The 18,006-nt window shown below is 35.1% G+C and overlaps 1 protein-coding gene across 3 annotated transcripts in view; it reads left to right on the top strand.

The window, feature by feature from the left end:
• The window catches only part of LOC150109453 (uncharacterized), a 710,474-nt gene that overhangs the window by 282,922 nt on the left and 409,546 nt on the right, over positions 1-18,006 (top strand). For all 3 annotated transcript variants that reach the window (XM_090413228.1, XM_090413221.1, XM_090413233.1), the window contains exon 3: positions 11,185-11,220. In XM_090413228.1, coding sequence (XP_090269354.1) covers positions 11,185-11,220 — 36 coding nt within the window. The remainder of the gene's footprint in view (positions 1-11,184; positions 11,221-18,006) is intronic.

Genomic DNA, 18,006 nt, shown 5'->3' with positions numbered 1-18,006 from the left:
CATAGTGGAAATTTAATATGTATTAAATACATATTAAATTCTTCAGCAATCAGTGCACCATCCCTCTCAAAAGAAAAGAATTATAAAATCTTTATTTTGACATGCTGACACTGTTTCTTCGACTCCTCATCATAAAGAACTCTTAACACTGTGGAGGTCGTGGCTGATCTGACAGATACAAACAAATTGTTGAATATAAATATTCTTACACATATCCAGTGTTTAGCTTGGAGGTCATGAGTAGCTATGCATGCACATATTACGAGTGATATTCCACACTGTTTATGCAGCCAGGTTTAGTTTAATACATGTTATGTAAAGGTGTGTGATATTTCATAGTAAATTGTATCTGAGAGATATCGTGACCTCTGATGTCAGTTTAGTATTGGTTTAGTTTTTTTTTTTTTAATATTTACCTCGTTGAAAATTTACCTTGTTATGTTGAAAATTGCTGGAAAAATATACCGATTGAATAATCCATCAGATGTTGAAGAGATTCAGCGATTTTGTTACTGAAGTCTGATGATGAGAATGATTGTCTACTGCGAAAGTGAAAGTGATATTTGATAGTAAATTGTATCTGAGAGATACTGCGAACTCCAGTGTCAGTATAGTATTGGTTTAATCATTGTTTTTTTTCTTTGTTCAATAATTTCTGGATTGTAACTGAAAATAAATAAACCATCATGTATTATTTTTACAGTTTTTTTTTTTTTTTCAAGTTTTATCACATTTTAGCACATACTAGTAATGAATGTATCTCTCAGATACATGCGACCTATGCTGCAATTTTTTCAGCTGCGACCTCCACAGTGTTAAATATCAAATGATATAAGAAATTAAATGGCCTCTCAGAAAGGACTACACAACATCTGTTTGATTTCTACAAACTTAACGTAAATACCAAGAAAACAGTATGTCAAGCTTCGATTCCATAAATTCCAGGTGTTTCAGAACCGATTTCCAGAATTCTGAAGCAATACAATTTAGTGACTACTTTTATATTTATCAATAAACTATTATCTTCAGTCCTGAAGATACTTCAGGTGCAAACTTTATTTTCTTATACTTGGATAAAGGATTAAACTAAATTTATTATAAACTATGAACTTGTTTTCCCTCTTCAAAAGATGAATGCTTGCTGATGTGTTTCCCTGATGTACACCAAGTTCCTTGTTACTGCCATCTGTCCTACTTTGGATAAACTGGATGCTCAATGAAAAAAAGAATACAAGAATATCATCGATCATATATTTGCCACAAGAATTCTGATAATAGACACAGACCACAATATTCTCTGGTCTGAAATGTGCCTACTACATCACTGTCACTACAAATTTGAGCATTTGTTTAAAGAGAGTGCTAAGGCCTTGCTTCCCCACCTGAACTTGAATCAGAATGACTGCATATCTTTATCTAAAATATGGGAAAGTCTTATTTAGAATAACACATTATTAATAATACTAATACTGAGGAAATATCAGTTATGATTAACCGATATTTCCTCAGTTATAACATTATGCTGTTGTAAGTATAACATCATGTGGCTTTGTCTGTTTCAAATCAATCCATTATTTGTGTTCTACTTGTAATCAACTGGAATCAACTTACAGACCACTGAAAATGGTCTGCAAGTATCAGACTGAAATATCCGACCTGCTAAATAAATAAACTGTTTTATCTATGTCTTGTGCTATTGTGTAAATTAGTAATCTAACTATGGCACAAGTTTCTCTAAAAGAACACAGAAATTAAAAACTTTTTTTATTGTTGAACATTATTTTTGTTCATATGTAGTTGGTAGGGCAAATAGTCCAAAAGAGCAAAAGGAATGGGTATTCCACCATGACCCACCTTCAAACCTTGATGAACTAACGGATAAATTATACAATATGTCCAGCAGATGTCTCAACCCTTGTTCTCCAAGATGACAGAGAACCTTGGCATGTGCTACGAAACCTGTCTTGAAGGACATCATCAAATTCCTGATATATACCCTCAAGAGGTGTGCAGGATATGATAGTACTACATGAAAACTTACATCATTACTAACTTCCTATCTACAATTTTCCTCCAAATCAGTCTGTTACCTGTCAAGGCTCCAATATTATCAGATCTTATATTTCTATCGTCTAAGGCACTTTTTTACCGTATCAATCCACCTATATCTTGTTCTTCCTCTGGGTCTTTTTCCTGCTAACCTGACAGAAAACACTTGTTTTGCTAATCTTCCCTCTCCCATTCTGTTTAAGTGACCATTACCTGAGATTAGCTCTGCTAACACATTCCTGGATGCTGACAATGTCAAGTTCTTTCCTAATATCCTCGTTTTTAATATGATATTGCCATTGATGCCATCTGTTCATGCCCATAATCTTTCTCAAGACTCGCATATCTGCAGTCTCTAGTCTTTGTCAAGAGTTTTACTTCTGACTCAGCTCTCAGATCCATAAGTTAAAACTGGTTTGTATACAGCTAATTTAGTGTTCTGACTAATTTCTCTCTTATTCCATATGAATTTATTCAATTGACTTCCCACCATACCAGCTTTGTTGATTCTGTTGTCTATTTCCATATTTAATTTACCATCTTCACTAACATTGTGCCTAAGTAGCTGAAATGTTTTACTTGTGCTATAAGTTCTCCATTCACAATGTTTCTGCATATTTTCATTGTCTTTGTCTTTTTAATGCTGACCTTCATACCATATCTGTTACACCAGTTATTCACTTTAGTCAGTCAATCTTGCAGACTCGTAATGGATTTATTTAAAAGTATAACATCATTTACATAAAGCAAAGAGCTGACATTAGCATCTCCAATTTTCATATCATGTTTAGTACCACTTTCTTTAATAATGTGATCCATATAGATAATGAATAACAGAGGGGATAATGTAAATCCTTGTCTCACCCCAGATTTAACATTAAACCATCTTCCTGTACTTCCTTCAATTCTAACTGCTGACTTACAACTAAAATAAAGACTAAGTATTGCTTGATATAATGCCCCATTGACACCGTATAACTGTAGCGTATTGAATAGCTTCTCTCCTGGCACCTTGTCATATGCCTTTTCCAGATCGGCAAAACTTAAATACAGATCTTTGTTATATTCCCATGATTTCTCCACTATTTGTCGTAAAGTGAAAATCTGATCCTGACAGCCCGTATTTGGCATGAATTCAGCTTGTTCTTCACCAAGCTTCTCTATCACAATCCTTCTCAACCGTTTCTCAAGTATCTTTCCAGGAACACTCAGTAGAGAAATACCTCTGTGATTCTCACATTGTTTTATTTCCCTTTTTATATATGGGTACTATATGCGTTCTACTCCAATCATCTGGAATTTGTTCCTCTGTCCAAGCCTTCTGATCTGTGCAGTGCAGCCACTGTAAGACTTTTATATCTCTGTACTTGAGCATTTCTGGTCGAATATCATCTAATCTACTCCTGCTGCCTTTCCATATTTCAGGCCTTTGATGGCTTTTTCTACTTAAGTATGGATATGTATTATGCCTGTTGAATGTTTTTTTACCACTGTGCTGTCATCACTGCTTGTCTCATTTAGCAATTTTTCGAAGTAATTACTCCATACTTCAAGGATATCTTTTCCCCTGTTTCCATGTCACCTTTATCATCTCTAATTCCTTTTACAGCAGCACTCTTTCCTCCATTTCTGAGCTTCTTCAACAACCTCCAGAATATCTTGCCACCTCGTCATATATATTTTCTATGTTCTCTCATGACTTTTTTTCAGCTAGTTTTAAACAATGTTTAGCTTTCTTACATTTGTCTCTGTATTCTCTAAGAGCATAAGCTGACTTCTTTGCCAGGAACTTTTGATATGCTTTCTTCTTTTCCTTCACTGCCTCTTTAACTTCGTGTGTTCATCATGGAGTTCTAATTTTTTTATCCTTGCAGACAACTTCACCACATGCCTCTCTAGCTGAATCAGTCAATGTTTTCGTCATGGCTTGCCACTGAATCTCCAAGGTTTGGTTCTTGTTCTCAATCTCTTTTATTTTTTCTTCACTGATATTTGTGTATTTTAGTCTACAGTTCACATCTGAGAGCTGCTCAACTTTTATTCACTTTAAAACTTTCTTACATGTTTTTGTTTTCAGTTTGATATTCGATTTTATCCTGCTCAAGAGCAAATGATGATCACTTCCAAATTCAAATCCTCTGTACACTCTGCTGTCCTGCACCAGGGAGAAAACATCACTGTGAACAATAACATAGTCAGTGAGACTTCTTATTCCTTGCTTCTTCTCTCCATGTGAATTTGTGCACATTTTTATGTTGGAACATTGTGTTAGTAATAACCAGTTTATGTCCTGAGCAGAAATCCAACAGATATTTGCCATTATTATTAGCTTTGCTCTTTTCTCCAAATTTTCCCAATATATTTTTGTATGTCTGACAATCATTTCCTACTCTGCTATTTAGATCCCCAACAAGGACCAACTTTTCCTTTTTCATTGTGTCAGTTGCTTTTTCTAAAGCCTCAAAAAATTTCTCCACTTCTACCTTAGTAGAACCTTCTGTGGGACTATAGGCACAAATAAGTCTCATTGTCCAATTCCCCATTCTCATATTTGCCCACATTACTCTACTTGAGACTGACTGCCATTCAAGAAGATTAGCCTCGTATTTTGTGTTGAATACTATGGCTACTCCTTCTTTTCCTTGATTGTCGTTGCCTGAATATAACATTTTGTATTTATTGCTCAGAAAGATCTCGCCAGTTTTTCCTTTTTTGTTTCAGTCACCCCTATTATGTCGATCTGGTACTTATCCAATTCTTCAGCTAGCTCCATTTCTTTGCCATTCAGACTTCTTATGTTGATAGTATCGATCTTGAACTCTTGTGATGTTGAGTTGGGGCGGGTTTTTAGTATTTGTTCCAGTAGCTGACTTTTCACTGTTTGTCCTTGTTCTCTAGCGAAATAGGGGGTCCTTGTTTAAACTGGGCGATGCCTCAACAGTCATGAAATTCTGTCATGTTGTACCATCAATATTTTTATTTTATTTTAAGCCAATAAGAATACAATTTGGTCAGCTAAATCTCAAACCGCCAGCCCATCCTTATTCGTTCAGTATCCAGGTAGATACCTAACAGGGTGCACCACGAGAATGTGAGGATTGGACATCAGATCAGAAGCCCTGATCAGTTCTCTGCATTCCTTTAAAGGCTATGTGGAGGTTTCCTCTTGGTTATATAGCTTTGGCCCATGTCTTGAAAGATATGGCGCCCGTTTTGAGCACATAATCTACCTTTGTTAATGCTTTATTCGACTAAGATTTCACAAAGTTGTTGATGTACATATCATGTGTAAACATATATTTCTTTGTTAATAAACCCATTTACTCAATCACATATATAGTTATTTAGTAGTTTTTTTTTTTTTTTTTTTGTGCCATACTGTGTTATGCAACATAATTTTTATCAACAAAGCTGTTATTCCCTTCAGCCAGAAAAAAGTGGCTATAAAGATAGATCAATTTGTCCCTCCTGAAAGATGATCTTAAAGACTTGTGTTGCATTGTAACAATTTTGGCATCATTTTACTAAACATTTTTCTGCTGAGTTGATATCTTGCCTAGTACCAAAACTTTTGAGGTTGGATTCTGATGAAATTATATCATGTGCTTACACTTTGATTATAGAGACTACTTACTCCTACTAGGTGTGTCCCTGAAGTAGTGGATGGGGCCTGTGTTTTGAATAATGAATCAGAAATGAATGGAATTGATTGGTATTTCATCCATTTTGTGGAAAGGACCCATACAGTCTCTAATGCAAGTCCATTTCAATGGAAATGATGAATACAGAAAACGTGCTGTTAAACTTAGAGGTGAACTTTTATATAGGCACATGATATTTCGGGTTACAGAAATACTTTTGGTATTGTCTGTGGAGAAATGACGAAGTACAGAATTCATACCCTGTGAATTACAGAGATCAGAAGTTATAATAAATTTAGTTTAATCCTTTATCCAAGTGTGAGCAAACAAAGTTTGCACCTGAAAGTATCTTCAGGACTGGGGTAAAAGGGGGTCGGGCAGATTCAAAGCACCAAGAAGATAGATATGATACTGAGGAAAGGTGAGACAAGATCCCTTCTTGCCTGATCTTTTATGACAGAATATTTTTTATTACATGTAAAGCTTAAAGCTCATCCTACCAATGTGTCAGTCATGGTGGTTTATGCACTGTACTGTTAGATATGCCTGATGACTGGAGTGAGGAGTTCTCATTCTAGAAGACTTCAATGCAAAAGTGAAAATGAGTATGACAGGCTTGAGTGTGGAAGGTTTGGTCTTGAAGAACTTAATGTTGTGGTGAAAGTCTGTTGGAATTTGATCATACTAATAGATTAATTATTACCAGTACTTTTTTTTGTAAAACAATAGGTGCAGCACCCATTCTTTGCTAGCAGGAAAAATTAAAAGGATATGAAAAGAAAACTAAAAATTATTTATTGTGTCATAACATACTTCATTGCATGATAATGTTTTTGTAATTAGAACAGAAAATAAAATATACAACATGCAGTTTATTAAGCAAAAATTTATTGGACAAGTATTATAAAAAAAAAATAAGTAAAATGTATACAATAATTCTTAAAAATTTTATATAGCAAATATCTTAACAATGGATGTTTTGATAAACCTTACTCCACACAACTCACCTCAACCTACAGAACAGCAACCACCACTGCCCTCAATTTAGACCTCCAATCCATCCTCCAATGGGGGTTCAGATAACCTAGTCAATTTCAATGCAGATAAAACCAAGTATTGTCTTATTTCTCATAAAAAAGAACAATTTTCTCCCAGTATTATTTTTGACAATATCCAAATTTCCAGGCAATCTGAGATTTCTCTTCTTGGAATTACCCTGAGATCAAGCCTCTCCTGGCATAATCACGTAACAACTATTGTATCCTCAGCTTCTAAAAAACTAGGATTTCTCTTTCGCTCAAGACATTACTTCTCCCATGAACAGCTGTTAACTTTATACAAATCACAAATCCATCCAGCCATCGAATACTGCTTCCACATATTGGGTGAGCCTCCCCAGAAGCTCCCTCAAAATGCTCGACTCAATACAGAGGAGAGCAATCAGACTTAATAATGACCCATCTGTTACCAACTCCCCGCCACACACACACACACTTTCGCACAGATGACGGTCTCTGCACTATGTGTTTTCTACAAATATTTCTATGAAAAATGTTCATCAATAATTCCCCCACTTAGTACTAAGCTTGTTGAAACACATGCAGCTGCTGCTCAACATCCCTATACAGTGCACCTTGAAACCCAGAGAACAAGTTTCTTCTCCTTCATCCCTGCAACTGCTATACTATGGAACAGTCTTCCCCTTGATGTGTTCCCTAAGGAATACAGTATACAGTCATTCAAATCCGATGTGAACAAGTACCTACTTTCCCAAGCCATACACAGTACTAATGTACTATAGGTTGATATACCAACCTCTCATGTATGGGCTCAACATTAAAAAAAAAATAAAAATTAAATAAATATGCAAATTTCATTAAATAACTAAGCTTCTTTGCATATTAGGTAAACGTAAAAATTATTAAATATTACAACACTCTAAATGTACTACAATGGTATAATCCATCACTGTTAATAAAGGCACTGGTATACTGTACTGTTACGAACCATCAAAATAAAAAAAGCACTGATAATACTTGCCTCCAGAAGCATCTGTGACATGCGTATACTTGGACATCTAAAATTGATAAGTACCATATTGATTACATCTTGGCAATCCAATAGTGGAAGACAAGCATCTTTAGTATGCACACCTGCCCTAGAACAGACTGGCATAGACCATCATCTAGTAATACTGAGACAATCCAGTAAGATGTCAGATCTGACATCCTACTGGGTTGGATGTCAGAATAACCCTCAGAGGGTTTGCAGAAGAAACTTCAAGCAGGTTGGATGCTCTTTTGGAAACTGACAAGGAGAGCACACCTGAAATGTTCTGGGAAGGAGTCAAAGTTATAACACAGGATGCAGCCAAGAAACATTGTTCCAGTTAGACGATCTCAGAATCAACATGGTATCTGATCAGAAGGTTGGAGAAACAAAAACACAGGGACTGGATAATATAAGAGATTACATAAAGTAGTCAGAAAACACAATATTATGATAAGAAGTTTGAAGAGATAAAGTTCTCAATGTGGAGTCACAATTACAAAAGGATGTTTGGGGTAGTTCATGACCTTAAACACAAGTTTAATCCCAAATTGAGTGCTATCAAGCACAGGAATGGAGCAGTTCCAACAGAAGAACAGATTAAGATTGAAAAAGAAAACTATGAGGAAAAATTTCAAGAGACTCCTTTCCTGAGGAATCTTGAGTTGGACCCACCTCTACTTAGGCATGAAGCTGAAAGAGCAGTTAAGGAGCTTAGTAATAAAGTTCCACGTGCAGCTGGAATCCAGGTAGTGTTAAGGCCACAGAGGATGGAGGGATGTTTCATAGATTGATATTAGCATATAGGAGACAGAAATATGGCCTAGAGAATGAATGAAATCAGCATTCATATTGCTGCACAAGAATTGAGATATGGACTGCAAGGAACTACAAAACTATTAGTTTAATATCTTATGCAAGCATGATTCCACTGCAGATTATTCTAAACAGGATAGGCTGAGATACTTGAAGAATAGGAGAGGTTCCAGGAAAGGCAAGGGGCCAGAGGTCAGATCCTTTTTACTTTAGACAGTTCATTCAGACGTATAGCAAGTTTAGACTTCCTTTAGCAGTGTTTTTCTTAAACTACTGAAAAAAAAAAAAGTTTTTGACTGTGTTCAGCATGTGAAATTGGGCAGTAATAATGGGTTTTCATGATGAGATCAGTAAGAACAAAGAACTTACTCAACTCTAGTAAGACAAAGGTTATGGTTCCTGAAGGAAATGTAGATAGAAAGTTCTAAGAAACAAGTATATCTTAATGGAGAAATAATTGAGGAAGTCAACAAATTTGTGTACCTGGGATCTATTATCAGTGTGAAGAATTGCTGTTGAAAAGGTTAGAAATGGCTAGAACAATAGCCAAATTTATCTAAACTCTTCAAAGACAGATGTATCACTTCAGGAAGAAAGCTTGAGGATTCTAGAGGCAGCTGTTTTTTTCAGTAGTTACTTTTGATTGTGAAGCTTAAGAAAAGCAGACAAATGGATCTATCCTAGAAAATAATAGTAGAACTTGAAGACTTCTAAGATTATTGACAGAAGAAATGCTGAAATACTTTGGATATATATAAAGAATGGAAGCACTTCTTAAAACAGTAATAGAGGCTAAAATTTCTGGAAAAAGAGGTCATGGTAGACCCTAGACTCTCTGAGAAAAAAAAAAGAAAAAGTGGTGTGTCTGGAGCAATTGCTTTTTGGAGAGTTGAAGCCTCGAGAAAAGCCCACAGTAGGACTACCTGGCAATAATTTGTGTGGCATGTCACTACTGCAGAGTGACCTTATGATATCTGCTGATGTTCTGTGAACTAATGGATAGCAAATTGCTGGTGAGGAGATTTACTGTATACAGAACTTTGAGTGTTGTTATAAAACATGTCAGTCATATGAATCAGTTGTTTTGAGCAGTGATATTTTGTTGAATAGTTCATATGGAACCATTGTTCATCATTATATAGATGTTGAAAGTTTATTTTTCACTTGGTTAGACTATAATAAATTTAGTTTAATCCTTTATCCAAGTGTGAGCAAACATAGTTTACGCCTGAAAACATCTTCAAGACTAAATATGGTGTTGTTACTACCTTACTGGGGTAAGGTAGGTGTTGTACAACACCGGGCAACTAGTAGCAAATGTGGACCAAAAGTTTCCTGGTGTTGTACTACCTTACCCCGGTAAGGTAGTACAACACCACATTCAGTCCTGAAGATATTTTCAGGCGCAAACTTTGTTTGCTCACACTTGGATAAAGGATTAAACTAAATTTATTATACATCATTATATAGGTTTGTCACCCTTTTCTCCCTTTGTTAATTTTAATATGGAGCATTTTCATGAAATAGCATTGAAGATTCACATTAAAATCTAGATTTCGTTCTACCATAGTGAGTGTTTTTGTATTTTAATCCAATGATCTTGAAACTCTGGATTGCTTTCTTCTCATTTAGTGGAGTCCACAAAGACTGTTCACCCATGAAAGAAAACTCAAGTGCTCTTTCCCTCTGGCTGCACTTATCACTATAAGTCTCTCAGGCCAGATGTCTTTTTTTCAGTCTGAAAAAAAAAGAAAAAAGCCCACCCCCATATTGACAAATATTTGCATTCTATTTCTCATCATCTTGCACAGAAGTAAGATGTATATAATAAGATCTTAGCCAACAAAGCTAATTTCCTTGTAAAGTGCCAAAAATAGAACTTAGAAAACACCTTATAACAAACAAAAGTGCCCTAATATTTCTTTTATAATATTCCATAAGGGTTTCAGTTAACCTCAATTAAACATTGTCTTATACTACTTATATACTCTGCATGCAGGGTATGCAAGTAGGTTAATATTACAGCTGATAAAGGTCTCTTTGCAGCTATGATATTTGTATTTTGGTAATCTTGATAGAACAGTAACTGCTTGAATTAAAGAACATAAGTCATATTTTGGATTCCTGCAGATGAGAAGTCTCACTGTCCATGTATGCCTATTATTAAGTACTGTTGATTAAGTATTGTCTAGATGATTGACATTCTGAATTTAAACTATAATAATTTGATAAGATGTATTTGATAAGAATGTAATTTGATAAGATCTAATTTGTTATCTTATTTCACTCATATCCAGCTTATATGTGGTTATGGAAAAATTAGACAAACTCAGGCTGTGATTCTTGAATCTATAAATGTGAATCTACATATCTAGATTTTATGGACATTCAGGTTAGGCAATAGTGCCTTCCTCCACAATTTTCCATCATACAGATGATTGTGGATCTTATGTCATTTTGCAGTCTTGTTTTGAATCACTTCCTTTCTAAATTATTAATTCTTAAGAAATGCCTTTATACATAAAACTATACTGGTCAAATTTATTCAAGTAGTAGTCTTTCAGTAATAATTTTAAGTAATCATTATCTGATAAATTTGTTATCTTTATAATTTGTTTGTTTCTTCCAGATGATAATTTAGAAGAAGCAGAACAGTGTCCAGGAGGTAATAACATTTTTTATTATATTATATTATATATTAAACAGTTGTTTAACCTATAACACAATATATGGTGCATAATTTTTTTCCTTTTATAGTCAGCTGTGATGATTCAAAAGATGACAAAAATAAAATGAGAGAACTACTAGAAAAAGTGAAAATAAAATAAAATGGTGATGAAAATTAAGTCTTATGTCTCCTGCTATAATAATATGATAGAAGTGAGTTGAGAAGGGCTATACTAGGAAATGAGTGAGTGTGTAGGTTTTGTAGGAAGAATAATGTATGAAGTTTGGTGGCATGCACTTGAATGAATTTGGAGTTAGGTGTATGGAGAAAATGTTATTTAAAGTTTCAGAAGCAGGGAAACTAGGGCTATTGGAGCTGGACAGAATGCAGGTGACCCTTGTTTGCATTCACCCTTAAATAGATGTGAGAATAGGAAAGAGCAAAAGAATGCTGAAGGTAATTGTGTTTAAGCTTAGCTTCTGGTTTGAATTCAGACATTTAATGAAATGATCATGGTACAAGGAAGGAATTAAACAATAGTTTAATGCTTCCAATATTTTGTTTTTGTCACAGAGACAACTTTTGGGATACAGTAGAAATTGTAACAAACACTCAAGCAGCACAAAGAAAATTTGAACTTAATTTTTGAGTCTAGCATCCTTGCCAGGAAGAGCACTCGCTAGTAACAAGCTTCAGTTGTAGCATGGAATTTCCAAAAAATTAGTTTCTGATATCTTGAAAAATTTTTCATAACTGTATTATGGAGAAATGAAATTTCTCCATAATACTTTGGAGAAATGAAAATGTTCATTTTCATTTCTCCAAAGGAGAGCAGACTTTAGTCTCTAGGACAAAAAAAAGAAGCACAGAAATACGTAAAGAACTAAAAATAGACTCAGTATTGGACAAAATATAAGAATACCAAAAGAAGTGGATCAAATATTTCAAAAGAATGGACATTTCAAGACTCCTCAAAAAAATACTCCAATACCAACCAGTTGGAGGATATAGAAGTCAGGTATGACTAAGGAAAAGATGGAATGAGACCAGAATGGGCCACTGGGCCTAAATCCCTGAAATGATGGTGATTTGATGATGACCATATCTTTTTCCTCTCCATTTGGTCTGTTAGAGTTGACTGTCTGTAGTTGTGGTGAGCAGATAAGGACAGCCAATTTAAAGTGGGTTTGAATGCAGTGATGGTATTTTCTGAAAGTTTTGACTATTTTTTCTGATGTACCTCAGATATAGGGAATAGTGATAAAACTGTAAAATGTATGTAGAGAATTGGGGAATGGGGAAGATTAAGTATTGTGTACGAAGTGTAGTCATTAGATAAGATTATAAGTATGGTATGTATTAAATTCAATTGAGAGGAATGCCTCAGTGGAATAGAATGATGTCTTGAAAAAGGGAGGGATAATGGGAAAGTTTGAATATATTTTCCTGTGTGAGTAGGTTTTCCTCTATGTTGTAAAAGAAAGGTTGCCATTTGAAAGAAATGTTACAAAAGTATCCAGAAGGGAAAGATTATTGTTAATAATCGGAAAATGAATCATTTTGCTCAGAGACTGCTCTACTTATATATCTTAAGATTATGTCTTACCAGCTCTCAGATTAAAACAATAAAAGGGTTTCTCAAAAAAGTGACTTCATGGCCTCCTCAAATGCCCCCCCCCCCCCAATTAATAATCTCCTTCCACTCACAATGGAGGCTAATGATTTTCCCTTCCTCTATCCTCTCCCTGACACATTAGCTGAACAATTAACACAATCACCTTACTGGGCATTTTTTTTACATTAAAAATTCTAACTATTTTAAGTCTTCTATTGAAAATTTAATTCTCAATAATTCTCATATTATAGTCAGCTTTAACATTACTTCCCTCTTCATCAATATTTCCCCATCTTAAATGACATCTTAACTATTGTTAAAAAGATGTTTTCTCCTGTCATCATCATAGCACTCTTTTGTCATCCATGCAGGTTATCTCTTACTTAGAAGAGAGAAATACATTGTTTTGAGTTTTCCTCCTCTCATCTTCCCTGTCCAACTTTACATAGTTTGGAAAAACATACTCTCAACAGAGTTCCACTTAAGCCTTCTATCTGGTTAAGAGATACCGAAGATGTATTTTTGATTTTTCCTTATACCCCTGACATATTACTTGCATTCCTTTTCCACCTCAACACCCAAGATCCATTTCAAAAGAGATTAACAACTCAGAACCCATTTCCTTGGAAATGGATTCTTGGAGGATCGAAATGGATTCTAGGCCTGAGTATTGCAACCAATATACTGTTCATCCTTTCTGTTAACAATGTTATGGGCAGATTACTGGGGAAGGAGGGGCAATATTCAGTTATTTGCAGATGATATAAAACTAGGGAAAGTTTACTATATGTTAACCATATGCTAATAAGTAACTGTATGTTTAAAGGGAAAGTTAAAGCTTTGTACAAGAATTTGAATAGGCTGGAAAGGTGGATAAATGAGTGCAGATAACAATTTAATTTGGCTAAATGTAAGGTCTTTGGGATTCAGTGGTAGTATGTGTTTTTGTTGAAAGACTATGCTGAAAGAGATGGAGGAATAAAAGGATCTCAAGGTGATGGTTAACAGGGGGTTTGGAGTTCAGGGACCCATTCCAAAGAAATGGACAATCCAGCAAATTACTGCATTGATGTTGATCTACATTTGGACTGTTGTGTGCAGATCTAGGTTTTGAAGGAATGCAGAACTTTTAGAAAGGTGTACAAAGGTGGATAACAAAGATGATATGATGATGATGACTTTAGAAATATTAATTGTGAGGATAGATTGAAGGAATCTGATCAGCAGAGTTTACTTATCACTTTATCTGTGTGCATTGTTGGCTGGTGCGTGCGCACGCACACACACACACACATCAGTGTGTAGCTGCTTTTTCTGCACTTTGATGTTTCAGATAGTCATCGGCTATGACTGACTGACTAGCCCCCCAGAAACCATAGGCTTTGACTTTATCCTCTCACGAATGGATAACATTAGCCAGGTTCACACTTAACATTGATTTATCAGTATATATAATCATCTTACTTTGAAGTTAGCAGCCTTAATCACCAGACAGATATAGTTAAATTTGTCTGGTGTTAGATCTCTCTAGATCATTATATGAAGTACAATAAAGTTTCAATTATCCAGTCATCTTGGGAAATTGATTTATTCAACAGTTATCAGAGCATACTGAAAGTATGGTTACATAATACTATCCCAGGGATCAGTGAACACACACGGTTTAAATTTAGGTTAGTTGAGGGTCAGTAATTGAGAGAGAACTGTATATCACCAGCATGTAGTTGCAAATCAAGTTATCCTGTCAGTATTCATTTCAGAAAACACCACAGGTATAATAGTGAAACTTTTCGTTTGAGATATCAATTGTTTTATTTATTATATATTATTATTATTTTGTCTTTTCAATGTGGCACAGAATTTTAGATAAAGCAAAAATAGTTTTTCAAGTAGCATTTTTATATTGTTTCTTTTATTTTGGCATATATGTTTATACGTAGTAGCAAGGCTTATGCGTTGGTCATACATAACTGGTAATTAGTTTACGGAATTAACAATGCATATAAAGTATATTAATTAAAGGTAACTTTAATGAATAACTACTATATTTCAGCAATGTCACGTTGCCATCTTCAGGAACATAAAGATATGGTATGTGCACGCAGGCACTAACAAAAGCAAATGAGGAAGAAAGCAAGAAACTAATATTGTTCCTAAAGTCCTAATGGTGCCCTCCGGCAGGCTAATTTGGTTGTCTTGGCAGTTGGGCTGAAGTTCTCATAATGTAAGTCTCCCAAATTTGGGGTAGTTTCATGCACTCAAATTTGTTGAGGTTAGGAACGTTTTTTAGAGCTGCTGATGATTCCTTGAATAATCTTTCGTATTTAAAATACGAAACGTGAAGGACATCCAAAAAAGTGTAACAATGCCAGAAATCATTGATCAAGTGCATGATATGGTATTGGATGACCATCGAGTCAAAGTGTGTGAAATTGCTGAGACTATAGGCATTTCAGAAGAATGTTAGGATATATTTTGCATGAAGAATTGCAAATGAAAAATTTTGTTCAAGATGGGTGCCTCGCTTGCTCACAGCAAATCAAAAATGCACTCACATGAAAATCTCTGAACAGTACTTAGAGTGTTTTGACAAGAATAAAACTGATTTTGTGTGTTGATTTATTACTATGAATGAGACTTGGATCCACCATTACACACCAGAATCCAAACAGCAGTCAAAACAGTGGACAGAAGCAGGTTGTTCAGTGCCAAAGAAGACAGTCTGTTCCATCAGCAGGAAAGGTCGTGGCATCGGTGTTGTGGGATGCTAAAGGCATTTTGTTTATTAATTATCTTGAAAAGATTAAAACAATAGCCGGGTAATATTATTCCAATCTTTTGACCTGAGTAGACGAAAAAATTCGCGAGAAAAGATCTGGTTTGCAGAAGAAAAAAATCATCTTTCATCAGGACAATGCACCTGCCCACAAAGTTGTTTTGGCAATGGGAAAATTAAGGGATCTGCACTATGAATTGTTGGAACATCCACCCTATTCCCCAGATTTGGCTCCCTCTGACTTCTATCTCTTCCCAAAACTAAAACTTTTCCTCGCTGGTCAGTGTTTTTCTTCGAATCAAGAAGTGATCGCAGCAGTAGAGAGGTATTTTGCAGATCTTACTGAGAACTGCTACATGGACGGGATAATGCCACTGGAGCATCACTGGAATAAATGTATTGGTCTCAAGGGAGATTATGTTGAAAAATAAAAATAATTTTGAAATTATAAATTCATTTTTTCATTGTTAGGCCGAGAACTTTTCAGGCCACCCTCGTATTTCAAAACAGGCTTAACCAATCTATGGAGTAAGAAGTTTTTCGTCATATCTTTTCATAGCTTCTATGAGCTAGTCATCTTCTTTTCCCATTTCATACACTTTACTTACTCAGTTATTTTATATCTGCCACCAGCCAAATATATTGAATTGTAATTTTGATTTTACTGGCATTAAAATGTTAGACAATCCTGACTAGACAGTTGAATGCAGATCAATTTGCAAAAACCTCGACATCCTTGAGTTTTAGCAGGAATAGATGATGTATTCTTAGTTGAGCACATTTAGATATATATTTTTATAAACATGACTAGTTTCATCCTGCTATGAACTTCAAGTGTAACAGTCACATAAGCTGTACATTGTAAATAGTACATCAATATTACTGGTGTTAACAAATCTGGTATTAAACAGGATTGTTGTCATTTAAAATAGCTCTGTGCATATGTGTGCTTTTATGCATGGGTAAGTGCTACTACTTGAATCATTGTGTAGCAGGCAAAAAGATTAAAACTTGGATTTATGTCTAAATGATTGGGATTTAATATGGTCTAGGTAAATACAAAGTTTTTCTTTTGTCTTACAGTAGTAAGAGTGTGGGATTTCTTCCAAGAATACTTGATATCTCTCAGCTTGGTTATTTGGGTTTGGCTGCTCTTCAGTAATTTGCTTGATAACTTTTTGTGTCCAATGATTTGATAAAGGTGTGAGCATTATTCTGATTTAATAGAATCCTCTTTGTTTGATAGCAGTAGCATCAACATGAGAGAGAACAGTATCCTCTTATTTCTCTGAAATATGTGTATCTTTGTTTTATGCTGAGTATAATTAGTGTTTTTTTTTTTTGTTGCAAAGATGACCCTGATTGTATGCTTACACTAAGATTAGTGTACTGCTGTTAACATATTTATTATCCCAAGATCCCCCATCGAATTACACACATCTAGGAGGTTCCATTTGTCATACATGCAGTTCATCATACTGTGCTTATCTTCAAATTCTCTGTAGACACCACACTTTCAGGCAATGCATTCCAATCATTCACAGCTCTCCATGCAAAAAAAGTCTGCTTCTCACTCTCTTGCTCACACCATTCTTATACAGCTTCCAGGGATGGCCTGTTATTCTGCCCTCAGCCATCTTCCTCCTATCCACTAGACTCCCCAAATTGTATCATCTCAACTTTTCTTCATATTCAACATTCCGGAGATCAGAAACTATTTTAGTCAATTGCCTCTGGATCCTCTCCAACATCTGTTTGTCCTGTTGAAAATTAATTGACCAAATCTGTGCACAGTAGTCTATATGTGGCCTAATCAGATTCTTATATAATGAAACCAGAATCTTCTTACTTCTACAAGTCAGTGTTCTCTGTATCATTGCCAGAATTTGTTGTGTCGTCCTCAAAATTTTGACAATATGTTCTCTAAATTTTAGATCCTTATCCACCATCACCCGTAGATCTCTTATTTCCTTGGCCCCCAACAATATATCCCCCAAAAGTAAATTATACTATCTTTCTTTTCCAAATTTTAAAGCCGTACATTTTGCAGTAAAAGCCACAACTTCTCTACTCCTCATAGTTCGTCCCAACATTGCATCATCTATAAACAACTGAATACCCGCATTCAAATGTTCCCGAATATCGTTAACATACAGTTAAAAAGCAATGGCCTTAAAACAAGCCAATGAGGCACACCATTAGTGACTATCCTCTTCTGGGATATTGCTCCCCCATACACAACTTGTCAATACATATCAGATGACCAATCTCCAATCCAATGCACTAGTCTAATATCCAATCCCATCTGCTCTAGTTTGACTATCAACTTATGTGGTAATCTGTCAAAAGCCTTTGCAAAGTCTAAGTATACTACTGTGTATCCATCTCCCAT

This window comes from Typopeltis vanoorti, chromosome 2 (genome assembly GCF_054136105.1).
Source record: "Typopeltis vanoorti isolate ZY-2024b chromosome 2, IOZ_Tvanoo_1.0, whole genome shotgun sequence".
In the NCBI taxonomy this organism is placed as follows: domain Eukaryota; kingdom Metazoa; phylum Arthropoda; class Arachnida; order Uropygi; family Thelyphonidae; genus Typopeltis; species Typopeltis vanoorti.
Note: the sequence above shows the minus strand (reverse complement) of the source record. Positions and strands in the feature narration are given on the sequence as shown.